Genomic DNA, 13,557 nt, shown 5'->3' with positions numbered 1-13,557 from the left:
TTTAAAGGCTAAGCTGTGGTGCTCCAGATGTTGTTGGACTCCAACTCCCACAATCCCTGACCATGCTTCTGAAAGGCCACAGTTTAGCCACCCACTGTTAAATCATTCCTGACAGATGCTTATGCTGCCTCTCTTAGAAGTGTAAAAACAGACCTGTTTTATATGTGTTTGCTGTACAAAAAACAACAACAAAAGGCTGCCAGAAGAACAATGAATGGAAACCAAGAGATTTAAATTTGTAACTCTGCACCTCAGTTGTCCAAGCTTTCCCCTTCTGCTGTCTGTTCCATACCCTTTATTTGCTAGAATGTTGACTGTGAACCAGGGCAAAATAATAATGAGCAGCCTCAACAATAAGTTTTTAGACCTTTTTTTTTGGAGGGGGGGAGTGCATAATCATTGCATATGCAAGCTCTGAACCTCTAGTGCTCCTAATCAAAGTGACAAAGGCAGAAATATTCTCTAATTTGCTGATCTATTTTTATCAGTAGCTCCAATTCAATGCCCATACCTGCCAGTCAAGAGTTCATACATTAAGATTCCCAGTGACCAGTAGTCTGCTGAAATGTCGTGACCTTTGTTCAGGATGATCTCTGGGGCTACATATTCTGGAGTTCCACAAAAAGTCCATGTTTTCTTTCCAAATCCTATTTTTTTTGCAAAGCCAAAATCGACCTGTGAAAGAAAGTTCACACACCCATCAAGAAAGGAAAAAATACAGAGCAATTATGCAGACACAAAGGCTTGAGGAGATGCTCATGCTTTGCTTAGAATAAACCAGTTCAGAAAGAAATCTTTCATGGGAATATACTCAGAGTGAGAATATAGCGCTGTCACAGAAAGCAGAAGTACAGAAAGCTATGTAGGAACATCTTTCAGACTTAAGATTTGTACAAAAACAAAATAAATGAGTTCATAACACTTGTTTAAGACTTCAAGTTTTACAGATGGTCAATAATTACTTGATCTGTCCATCCGTCAGCCATCATAATTGGCTATTTTATGTAGGAGCTAACCATATGCAGGCAACTCCCATTTTGCTTGCATTCAAAAAGTGTGCAACCATGCACGCATGGGCCATTTCCGAATCGGGAAGAGGGGCGGGGGCGGGCTTATGCACACTCCACCAACACATGCAATGACCCAGAATGTAACCCCCCATGCAAAACAGGGGTTGCCTGTAAATAAATAATGTAGAGCAGTGTTAAACAGGTTCAGCTGTCCCTAGTTTCAAAATTATTCTATTGGGGTTAAGTTACAAGAGAGTAGCTTTTGTCTCAACATGAGAATAAGCTTCTTAATGGCACTAATGGCCTAGATGGGTGGTGAGCTCTCTCCCACTGGAGGTCTTCAAGCAGAGGCTGATCAGCCATCTGTTAGGAACGCTTTAGTTCTGGATTTCTTGCATCAAGCAGGGGTTGGATTAGATGGGCAATGAGCCCTCTCCTCCAGCTCTGTGATTCTGTGTGGTTTGTACTTGAACACTTGATGGTTTATAGCATAAAAGGAAAGGCACTCCTATCAGCCTTAACGATTGTCCCATCTGCAGCCATGATGATCTCTTTCAAGTACAGCATGTAATAAGTCAGGCATGTCTGAGGCCTAATTATTTTTTTATCGATAATAGTGTAGCACAGCACACAAAAACTAGGGGATTGAAATAACGGACTATTCGCAGAAATAACAAAGGTATGGTTTGAAAAAGAGCCGTTATAGATTCAGTGTTTCTTTGGATGAAATGTTGGGGAAGATGTCAAGCTCTTTATCTAGTACTGGAATCATGTGGTATGAACAATAAATTTCCGAGCGTAATGCCACAAAGGCTATTTAAAACCATTTGTGAACTTCAACTTCTGATCGTCTAAGATTCGGAAACAGTGAGATTAATTTGTTTTCATTAGTCCTTTTTACAAACTGATTTGTCCTGGCAGTACAGAGCTGAGTACTGCTGTTCAGCCAGAAGCACTATTTTATGGCTGTTATAAACCCATTGGAGAAGGCATTTTATTATAATGGCAAAGGAGACAGACCCTTAACTACAATGCAGTGCGCATCTCAATGTAATATTTTATTGCTATTTGGAAGAAAAACATCATGAGTACTCACCAGTTTGGCATAACCTCGGTGATCTAAAATGAGGTTTTCTGGCTTGAGGTCCCTATAAATGATTCCTTTGGAATGCAGATAGGCAAAAGCTTCTACCACACATGCAGTATAAAATCTGGTTGTAGAATCTTCAAATGAACCTCTGCAACCAGGGATACGGGGTGTGAGAAGTGAGAGGAGAAAGACTGAGAGATCAACAGTGCTTTACATTTATGCTTCACATGAACATATTTGTATTTAAAACATTTCATACTCATTGTTTCTGTAACAAACACATCTGTTTGGGTTTTTTTTTAATGTCCATGTTACAGATAATGAAATACAGTAGCAACTTACCTAAGGCCACTTGCCACCATGGGCACCATGAATTGACATCATCTCATGACAAAGGTTAAAACTGAACTTAGGGCGCCCTGGTTCATAGCTCAATGTCTTAGCTATTACACAACACCAGCTCCAGTGTATGAATAAGCAGAGAGGCAAAACATAACATATTAAGGACTCTCTCTTCTGATATAAACTTAAACCAGTCAGCTCATCTCCTGATGCCCAGTGCTATATCCCCCTACCATCTGACATACAGTGAGACAGGGCTCCTAGTGCTACTGATACAGAAGTGTGCTGCAGGTGCTGGAGGGTTTGGATGTGAAAAGGAGCAAAGAGGCATCCCTTCCCTTCTATGCCTGCTAGTTGAGCAGGTAATGGGTACTGGGGCCTCTTGGGGATTTTGAGGATGAATCTGACCCTGTTAATGGTCCTCGTTATGACACAGTGGATGCTGCAGTATAATCTGACTAGTAATTGGGTTCAGAATAAGCCTAGATATCCCCCCGTTTTGTTTGGATGGAGGAGGGGGAAATTGCTGAGCCTGGTTGCTGAGCTTGGTTACAAGTCATACCAGAGAAGGCTTCACCAATCGCTAATCTCTCACAAACCAAGCCACTTTGCCCATTTTCCTTAGAAACCTAAATCCTAGGGGACAAATGCCCCCACCCCTTACCCTGTAGGGAAGGATCAAAGTAGCAGGGACTGGCCAGTTAGAACCACAGAGCATGTCTGATTTGGGACACAAAGAACCTAGAAGCTCCATCATTATGAAGGTAGGCATCAGATTAGTTTTGGTCTGCACTATAAGAAAGGTTTGCTTTTGCATGGCTGAAAAGTAATTTGGAGGACATTGCAGTGACTTGTGTAACTACATACAGGGTTTTAAGTTTGGAGTAATTGCTTTGATCTCCGCTGGCAGCAGTAAACCTTACAAACTGAGAAAGCATCGTTCAACCATTTTTAGCATGTAATGCATATGAAAACAACCTAAAGGACTTGTGGTGTCAGGAAAGCATATTTCATATATTTAATGACTTGACTGCAGCAGCCCCACTGGCTGCCAGAAAAACACTACTGTGAAACAGCTGTAAGGTTATCATGGAATCATATTTCTTTGCTTGTTTGCTTAGTTGTTGAAGGCTTATGATTTTTTAAAAGCCACAAATATCTTTCTCACATGCTGCACTAAAAATAAAAATAAAAGTATTCCAGTGGGAACAAAGAAAGGTATCGATACCACAATATTCTCACAAGCATACCGCAAGGTCGAAAATAATTGGTATATATTACAGTCAGCTGTCAAACATTGTATTTCAGGAATTGGAAATATTAGATCTTAAATTCTTGAATAATACTCCAAACTGTTTATTAGCAAGCTGTTTGCAGTATGCCCCCCACCCCCCATTAATAGAAAAAAAGTCTGCAGGTACAAACTTGTTTTCAACAACTATTCTACTCTTACATTCCCCACAAATACTTTAAAGAGAGCACTTTAAACCCTCGGCTGAAGCTTAGAAAGTGTTTCAAAAATCCAATCATTTACGAGCCATTTAAATATTGTACCAAGCATTTCTCTCCAATATAAATTCAGCTACTACCTTGAATTTCAATGTAAGCTGAGTTCCAATCATAGGTTAACATTTCTATTTCTGCCTTATAACTGGTCAGGAAATTACCTTTAAATCTACTGAAACTTTTTCTATTTCCAGAGGTGAATACTGTTTTGATACCATAATGTTTCAGTTACTAAGTAATATTAATGGATGGTCTCAGGAAAAGCAAAATATAAACCCTTTTCAAAGCTAGATGGCAGTATATACCATGACTATCAGAGAAAAAGAATTACAAGCATTTCAAAGGGTTTTTTAAAGTAAATAAACAAACCCCAGCACCTTGCAATTTGAGTGTGTGTGTGGTTTTTGGTTTGTTTTTTTACTAAAGGTTAGGAATTTACTTCTGAAATTTTTTTGAAGGACAAAAGAAAAGTAACTTTTGGTAAATAATTATTATACCCTTCTTCCCTTTGTTGTGCTATTATGTTAATGCTGCTGGTTACTAACTTTCTCCCTATTATCAGTAGTTTATTCTCACTAATTCTTATTTCAGAGTGACCATTCAGTATGCTGGAAGAATTTCATTTCCTATCCAAAGGAATGATGCAGTTTCCCTTACCTGTCCCTGAGAATTGTCCAAAGCTCTCCACCTAAACAGGCTTCCATCAACATATATAAATATTTGCTGTCCTTGAACGTCCTGTATAGCCTATTCGAGAGGGAGAAGAAAACTTGTAATTTTTTGTTGTGAACTGCCCTGAGATCTACAGATATGGGGGGCGGTGTTAAACAAATGTAATTATTAATAATACTACTACTAGGATTTTAATCAATATAATCTATGTATTATTATAATCTAGGGGGGCAGGAAGGACGTACTGATCTCCAGAGAGTTTAGGGATGATATTTTTGATACTCTGAAACTATAATGCTATGCCCATTTGCTTGGATGTGACTCACTGAACTCAGTGGGGCTCGCTTCTAAGTCAACATGCATATGATTGCACTTAGTCATTGTATAGGGCAGCCTATACAGGCAGAGAGGCGAAGTTAACATCCCAACTCATTAAAAGTGATGGAGACAGCAATGGGGCTTTCCCCCCCCCCCCATCTTCTGTTGAGTCCACTTGGAAGAAAAATGCCTTGTATCTTTACTAATAAAATGCATATTATATATATTCCTGTATTTTGATCTCTTCTGTTATTTTGGAAGTTTTATATTGCGCTAGGTTTTACCTTCAAATGCAGACTACACTGCAACTCTCACATAAATCGTACATAAAGATAGAATAAAAGATAATTCACACACTATGCCCAAGCACAGCTTGCTCCACCCCTTCCTCCCTCTCTTGCCAAGCTTGTCAAAACTGCCAGCGAAGAAGGGATGGAAGGAGTGTTCCCGTCCCCTGTTTGAATGTTCTCCCATGCTTCTGAAGTCTCCTTGAAAGGGTTTGAGATTGGATTATCAAGGTATTGGTATAAATCAAAGCTGCGCGTCACAATTCCTGCAATGCATTTGATGCCTCAGGCCGTTTGAATGTCAGCTGTAATGTTTGGAACACATAAGGAATAATCTATGTTTAATCAAACACTGCAAGTGGGGTTGAAAAGCACGTTCCATCTGCACACATAGGAACACACCCTTATGGTAGGTCAGATCAGTGATCCTTCAAGCTCAGTATTGCCAACATTGCCTGGCATCAGCTTTGCAGGATTTCAGACAGGTCTCTCGAAGCCCTACTTGGAGACAGTGGGGTGGGGCCTTCTGCATGCAAAACAAATGCTCTAACGCTGAGATACAACCTTCAACCAGTAAGGATTTATCAAGGGAAACCACAATAGTACCTCACAATAAAATCTGAGTGAGCCCCTTGCATGATCTGCTTCTCTGAGCGGATGTGCTCCTGCTGTCTTGTGTCCACTATGTGGCGTTTCTTTAGTATCTTCATTGCAAACGTTTTTGATTCATCGCTTTTCAACTGGACCTTAAGAGTGGGGTGGGGGGGAGAAAATGGCAGATTGGAATCAGGGCACACAATGACTCAAGTAGCTAAAATGCTGAACTTTGAACTACAAGTGAAGATAAAAGTTAATACCGTTCATATATTTGAACATCTGGACCCTATAAAGTTTCTAAAAGTGCAAACACAAAACAGGTGGCCATATATATCTACATAGGAATAGTTGGTCTCAAACTGTTGGAAGGACTTGCAAACTTCCCTTTCTAGCATGCTCACCAACTCTGCATCCTGTCTCCTCGCATCATGTATTCTTCAGTTACAGAGCCTTTTGCAATGAACCACATGCTAGCATTGATTTCAATTCGGAAATTCATCAGTTCCAACAAAACAGACGAGCTTCTCTGATACATGTGCACTTCAAACTGATATTAAAAACATGTTTACCAAACAAAAAACAAACCCTATAATCCCTATTATCCACACCAGCTGCAGTTCTCATGTCATCTTCAAGGTCATCACGCAGTAATCAGATCAAGAGGCTACCAGAGGATGGGCTCCTGTGGATTTTCTGTGCAGGAATGGCTGCAGCTGGCTGACCAGCCAAAGTGGGCCAGACACACTTCAAGCAACTGAGGTCGCCCAGTCCACAGCTGGGCCTAGAAATACCTCCAAGTGTAACCCCTTCTAGAGTATGTCATCTGCCTAATACCTGGAGCTGAGAACCACAAACCCACACCTGTATCTTGTCAGGATCCAGCTTATTAGCCCTTATCCTGCTCACTTGATTCAGATGGCTAGAAGTAGATACTGATGGCACCATACTCTGAATCCCCTGATTACCACTCCCACTGGCTTGTGGTATTCCACAGCTTAATTGCCACTGAGCAGAGCAAAAGTCACCCAATGCCACCTTCAGGAAGTAACCCTGCAGTTAGGAATAGAGCCACCATATCACCATGCCTCCACCCTGAAGAGCCCATCTAGTAACATACAGGTCAATTGAACTGAACACCGCTGAGAGATCTGGGAGAATCAACAGAGTCACACTCTCCTTGTCTGTCTCCAAAAGAATGCCTAAAGCTGTCTAGCCATCTCTCTCTTGATCACCTTGCCCAGGTCACAAATGGTCAGCCCACTAATTGTATTGCATACAAACACAACTTTAAACAGGCCCCAATTACTACATTTCCCCCTCCATTGGGGCAAAACTACATTTGCAATGCATTAAACAGACATGCTTTGGAGAAATTTGCTTATTCAGTTCTCTAACATTTGTTTTCTCACATACTTCTGGTGGCTGTCCCCTTTTAAAAACCAAAAAAACCCCCAAAATACCAGTACTCATTTTAGATGTTTGTTCATCATGTTACTTTTTGAAGAAGAAGAAGAATGAAAAAGTTGAAATTTGCTCCATGGATTAAGTGGGCAATGGCGGCAATGAAAGGTAGATTTGTGATGAGGCAGTTACCATCCAATCACCTTTCTGCACAACCGCGGCAATGAAAGGTAGATTTGTGATGCAGTTACCATCCAATCACCTTTCTGCACAACCTCTTTCTACTAACTGGAGGAACACATTTTCTTAAAACTTAATCCTGGAAAGGGAACTGTTCACCTGAACACAATTCAGTGCATACACTTCCATAGCAACTTCACTGCTCAAGTAATATCCATTTGCATGCAGCTCCAGACCAAAAGCTGATTTGTTTAACAACCCTGTGCTCTGGGATGACTTGATATCACAAGTCTGCAGTGGATGAGGAAAACACTCTTTCATTCTCAATTTCTTTGCAGTCACTAAAAGAGAGACAATTTGATCGCTTAAAAAGGCTTTCTGCCTGGATTCTTCTTTTGAATTCAATTGACATTTTCTCCAATAGGAGTAAACTTGAGCAATTCAGCAGTTTGGCTTTAAGAGCTAGGATGAGATACATGTGAAAATGGCTCACATGTATGGTGTGTGTGTGTGTGTGAGAGAGAGAGAGAGAGAGAGAGAGAGAGAGAGAGAGAGGAGGAGGGAGGGCTTTATTCTACAATAGACCAATTAAGGCCATCAGAAGTATCCTACAACCAATTTCTTCACAGCTAAACTAATAATCCTAAAAAGAAAAGAAAAATGGCAGGTCATCTATAATTCAGGTGTAATAGAAAAGAATGCTAAAATTGAGATAATAGCTTTTAAGAAGTTTCCAATTTATTTCAATGGGAGAGTTAAACCAAAGTGTTTTTAAAAGGCTTCTAAGGGAACCTTTTTTTAACATTTGAAAAGCACATAAGCTAGGAATGAAATACCTGTGGGGTTCCTGGGGCCTTCCTCAACATTAAAATGAGCTGGACAGCTCATACAGAGAGCCATATGTACTATGGAGCTGCTGGATTGAAGTGGTAGTTTCAGAAGTTGTCTTGGGACAGAAAAAGTATGTATGGATTCAATGTAATGAAGGTGCTTACAAACCAATCCCATTGTTCTTAAAAAGTTCCACCTGTGTTTGTCCTATGGCATGAGAAGGCTTTTACCATGAATGTCTGCTTGTGTATCAGTGTGCCGAACATCACAGCTGAACATTCAACAGCAGTTCAAAGCTGGCAGAGTGAGGGATAGCAGAATTAGGACACATTCCTAGACAGAGCCCTTCCATGCCCTCCTTTCTGCTCGAGGAAAGAGGCTACTGGGTCATTCCCCAATTGACTTGATTCTTCACCATAACACAACTGCCAAATTATTGCTCTGAAAACCATTCAGAGAACTACAAATATTCATTATAATCCAGAGTAAGCAAAGTACAGATGGACTGTGAGGGATGCTTATATGGGGTACCAAAATACACACAGCCTGATAAAAAAAAACACAATTCACATTAGGTGGGTGATGCTTATTTTTTAAAAAAATAAATAATGTTTTTATAGGGTTTGTAAGTGATTTTCTGTTTATGTATTGGTTGGTTGTCGCAGAACTATTCAGCTATAAAAATAAATGACAAAAGAAAACAAATCCTATTTGTAATGCCTGCATTACTAGCCTGGATGGCGTACTTGCTTTTGTTTGAAATTATTCATGTTGGCAGCTGTTTTCTTTTTATTGAATGCATAATTTTGAGAGGAGCCTGGGCAATTTGGCAATGCTAAATGGATTGTGCAGTAAATGCAGTACTAATTATTAAAGCTTTGTAGACATAACACACAAAATAGAGGATAAATGCAAAACTTCCAACAGTGGGAAGTTGAAGGAAAACATTTCCCTTCCAGCTGACCAACAAAACTACACATTATTACATCAATTGCAGTCATAAATGTAAGCGCTGCATGAATGAGTGTAACCTTGTGAAAAGCAGAACGGTTCTTCCTTGCAATAGGGTAGGAATGTCAGCCTAGGAGTATTGGTAGAGCACAGTAAGCTGCCTTATATTGAATAAGACCTCTGGACCATCTAGCTCCGTATCTCTAGACTGACTGGCAGTGGCTCTCTAGTGTATCAGGCAGGGGACAATCCTATCCCTGTCTGTAAACCTCTGCATGCAAACATGTGCTCTGCCACTGAGCTATGACCCTTTCCCCATGCTAAGTTCCATGATGGATTGAAATTGCTAGCCAAAAATGGAAAAACTCAAACACCAAAAATGAAATAATATTGAAACTCAAAAGCCATGATCCATCCTAATGTTTGTGCAATAGCTAAGGGTGTGCACACATAGCCTGGTCTGTGAAAGAAGCTTGGATCCCACAGTTTGGCAGGAAAGAGAAGCTGGGGCAGAGCTGCATCCAGTGGTCTATTCTTCCAGATTTCCTGGGATTCCAGCTCTTTGTTTATTGGCCTCTGTATGTAGCATCTTGGTTGCTAGATTGGAGTGGGGAATTCTGTTTTCAGCATTCATTTACACACATGAGTCTCCTCTAGGAACCCGACTTCTAGCTGGATCCAGATGGAAGAATTTCAGAAAAATATATTGCCTCTTATTCCATAGGATCCATTTTCCTTTTACAAAAGGCATCAACACAGTTGCTCCAACAGCCGTGGTAATAGTTTAAGCACACCAGGCTTTTGCAACAAGTAAGAAATGAACCCCGTTCAACTGGCTTTTTTGAAACAAAGCAGTTTTTTTCTTCAAACAGGCAGGAACCTTTGCAGAAAGTGGATCCCTGGCAAGCAATATGCAGAAAATCTAAGTAATCTGAAGGAGTGCTATCTTAAATTTCCTGATATCATTAGAATTCATCAATCTTAAATAAACTGTGTCATACATAAGTCAAGAACTTCTGTCGCTTTTTCTAGGGGCAAAGAGTAAAAGTGATTGATGTCTCTGACAAACATCCACACGCTGTCTGTGTTTAGGGTCATTATAGGTGGAACTTCTTGTGTAGACTCAATAAAGCAATGATTTTATGAACATTTTGTCTGCAGGGGGAAAAATGGAAAGTTCACAAGCAAAGGTGTCTTTTTCTTCAAATATACATTTAAAAACTCTTAAATTCTTCATTGTAACATTCCAAATTCTGTGATAGCGGGCCCAAATCCTGTAGCTGGATAATCTTTTAAGGCTTTACAGAATGTGCTTATTTTGCAGTTTATTTCGAAGGCTTTCCCCACCCCCAGCAGAATTTATAAGTTTTGGGATTCACATCTCCTTTTGGGAACAAGGCAGGTATAAGCTATTATTATTATTATTATTATTATTATTATTACCCCAATCCTTTCGGAGCTAAGTTCTTAAATTGCTGGCTGCTGCTATTACTTATTTGCTCTTATATGATATTTCAGGTTTTTTATAATGTTTCACAATGTTTTCCTTGTTTTGATGAAAACAATATTTGTGGAGTATTTCTACAGTGCAGGATAAACTGTAACCACATTACTGTGGAACTCAGTATTGCAAAACCTATTCCCATACTCACAAGTGCATGAATAGTTGAAGAGCTTCCTATGTATATTAAGTAAAGGCTGTGAAAAAGCATATGTGAAGCTTTAGTATGCTATAATGCTGTCTCATTTATTTTACAACTCATAATGCTAAACATCCATAATTGGCCTCAATTCATGCCTTTGTGCATCTTTCTATTTGCATATTCTGCACCCTGTTTAGGATACATTGTACAGTTTCTGCTAAATATATATATTTTTGGACATAAGGTCTATTTCTGCAGGGCATTAACTGAATAACAAAATGCAAAGAGACAACAATACTTGATATGATCTGGACTGCTCATAGCATGGGTCTGTGCACGTCCTCTTTATGGATTCTCGTAAATGAATGCTCTCTCATGCATAATGAAACACTAAAAGTAACCTTGGTGCTTGAATCCCACACTGATATTTGCAGCATAACTGTACATGAGGCACACAAATAGAATTGAGGGTCTCTGTCTCTCTCTTTGGAGGGAGGGGGAAATGGTCTGCAGACTAATGACATGAGCAAAATGAATCCTTGGTTAAAAATAAATTAGCCAGCACAAGCTGAAACATGAGAAAAGCAGTGTCCTTTTTATTTTCTGAAATGCCTTGCTTCATCAAACACCATCATGCCTAAAATGCTGCATGGATAATTAACTAGACCACAGAACCTTATTTAGCCAGTGCATGTGGTCAGTACAGTGTATTCCTGCTCAGGGTGCTATGTTCATGGTGACAAGATCAGCTGAATTTTGTGTGTTATTGCATCTGTGCAAAAGTTATGTGGATTGTCTCATTGGCCATTTTCTTGACCCTGCTGGCCATGCAAGCTGGCCAGGGAAAACAAAAACAGCCAACTACATTTTAGTGGACATTGTTACTGGTCCTAATACATATAGAGAGCAGGCTAATGAAGAATAAGAGTTTGGATTTGATATCCCGCCTTTCACTCCCTTTAAGGAGTCTCAAAGCGGCTAACATTCTCCTTTCCCTTCCTCCCCCACAACAAACACTCTGTGAGGTGAGTGGGGCTGAGAGACTTCAAAGAAGTGTGACTGGCCCAAGGTCACCCAGCAGCTGCATGTGGAGGAGCGGAGACGCGGACCCGGTTCCCCAGATTGCGAGACTACCTCTCTTAACCACTACACCACACTGCCTCTCAAGATGTAACATTGGTTCCCTGCTAATTACAGTGAAAAATTGGGAGCCAGCTTCATGAATGTGCACTTCCTCCTTGTAGCCCAGGGATGGGGAACCCAACCTTTTCAAAGTATTTGAACTGCTTAACTATGTAGTGAAAGACTGCCCTGGAGAGCAAAGAAGCTGCAACATCTCCAGATGTTGTGGAATACAGCTCCCATTATTCCTGACTGATGGCTCCACTTGCTAGGGCTGATCTGATGGAGCTTGAGTTCAACAGCATCCTGGGTGCCATGGGTTATTCATTCCTGCTACAGGTTGTTTCCTTCCTGGAGTAAACTCCTTCACTACAAGTTACAGTTAAGCAGTTCAGTGCTTCTGAACATAGCTTAGGTGAAGTCCTGGTTTCCCAAGATAGGCAGATACCAACCAAAGAAACATTATGGGGGAGTAGGATCTGACGGAATGTTGATGCTCTGAACCTCCCACTTTTTGCTTAGCCTATATGAATACAAACCCGTGTGAATAAAATCACCAGACTCAAGTAATCCTCATTCCAAGGAAACCAAACTCAAGGTACGGCTGAACCTCTGAAACTACTCATGTATCCATGATTGGGATGTGCAGAACAACATTATGCATTCTTAACACCCTGTACGTGCTGCTTGCTGCAAATACAAAGTGCAAGAAAGATGTTGATCAGACTCCAGACTGATTTACACCCATTTTTAGGAAACTGTATTGAAGCTAATTTTGAATATTTCGCCTTCGTGTATATGGGAAAGATTTGGCCTGCCTAACCTTACAAACTTCAATTCTAAGAGGTTATATAAATTTCTGGCCCATCTCCATGACAACAGGAAATTAGCTCTCCTCTCCCCCAAATATCTTAAATAATTTAAATAATTGGACAGCTTTGTCCATTTTCTTTTTTTTCTTCAGATGCTCAGCTGACCTACTAATCAACTTTGTTGCCAGAGAAAGTGAACGAGGTCACCATGCTTTGAGTACCTTTATTTTTTCTCTGTCTCACAAGTTATACATCTTATAGATTCAGAAACCACTGTTTAAAATAGATTTGACAAGCTTAACTGTGGTTTGGAAGGAAGGAGCAAAGGAGAGTGAATTGTCTGGGAGTGCAGAGCAGGAGGGAATCACATTGTGGACAGGAAACCTAAGGCATTAGGGAGGCTGCATCCCTTTGCATTCTAGGAAGAAAAACGTGGCAAAGGAAAGACCAGCTTAGCCCTATCCATTGGCCAGAAAAGGAGAAGTTGCAGAGGATTTGCTTCTCCCCTCCTTCCCTACCAGAAAGAACACTGGGACTGCAGAGTAAGAGGGAAAGCCTGCCGTGGTTCTGTCATTGCCCAGGGAACTAAAAGCTACTGGATTTAAGGCATATGCATGAGCAGGAGTGTCTGTGTGCTACTGCAACTGTGAGAAAATTTTGACTGAAAGGAGGGCTATAGAATTAAAAATATATATAAATAATAGTGTTGTACAACACTGACTAAACAGACTAGTGAATATCCGTGGGGGGAGGGGGGAATCATGATTAAAACTATCTGTGTTTTTTTCTGTTGAA

General features: G+C 40.3%; 1 protein-coding gene and 1 long non-coding RNA gene across 9 annotated transcripts in view; one reads left to right on the top strand and one right to left on the bottom strand.

Annotated features, from left to right (window-relative positions):
* Positions 1 to 13,557, bottom strand: part of PRKG1 (protein kinase cGMP-dependent 1) — a gene marked incomplete at its 3' end in the record, with an annotated part of 706,724 nt that overhangs the window by 17,921 nt on the left and 675,246 nt on the right. For all 8 annotated transcript variants that reach the window (XM_082222041.1, XM_082222042.1, XM_082222043.1 and 5 more), the window contains 4 exons: positions 5,832 to 5,971; positions 4,606 to 4,695; positions 2,107 to 2,248; positions 512 to 675 (listed from right to left, as the gene is read on the bottom strand). In XM_082222041.1, coding sequence (XP_082078167.1) covers positions 512 to 675; positions 2,107 to 2,248; positions 4,606 to 4,695; positions 5,832 to 5,971 — 536 coding nt within the window. The remainder of the gene's footprint in view (positions 1 to 511; positions 676 to 2,106; positions 2,249 to 4,605; positions 4,696 to 5,831; positions 5,972 to 13,557) is intronic.
* Positions 1 to 13,557, top strand: part of LOC309532209 — a 738,788-nt gene that overhangs the window by 65,136 nt on the left and 660,095 nt on the right. The window lies entirely within an intron of this gene.

The sequence above is a fragment of the Podarcis vaucheri genome (genome assembly GCF_965113315.1).
Source record: "Podarcis vaucheri genome assembly, chromosome: 5".
Taxonomy (NCBI): Eukaryota; Metazoa; Chordata; class Lepidosauria; order Squamata; family Lacertidae; genus Podarcis; species Podarcis vaucheri.
The sequence above is the reverse complement of the archived record's forward strand: the minus strand, read 5'-3'. Positions and strand labels throughout refer to the sequence as shown.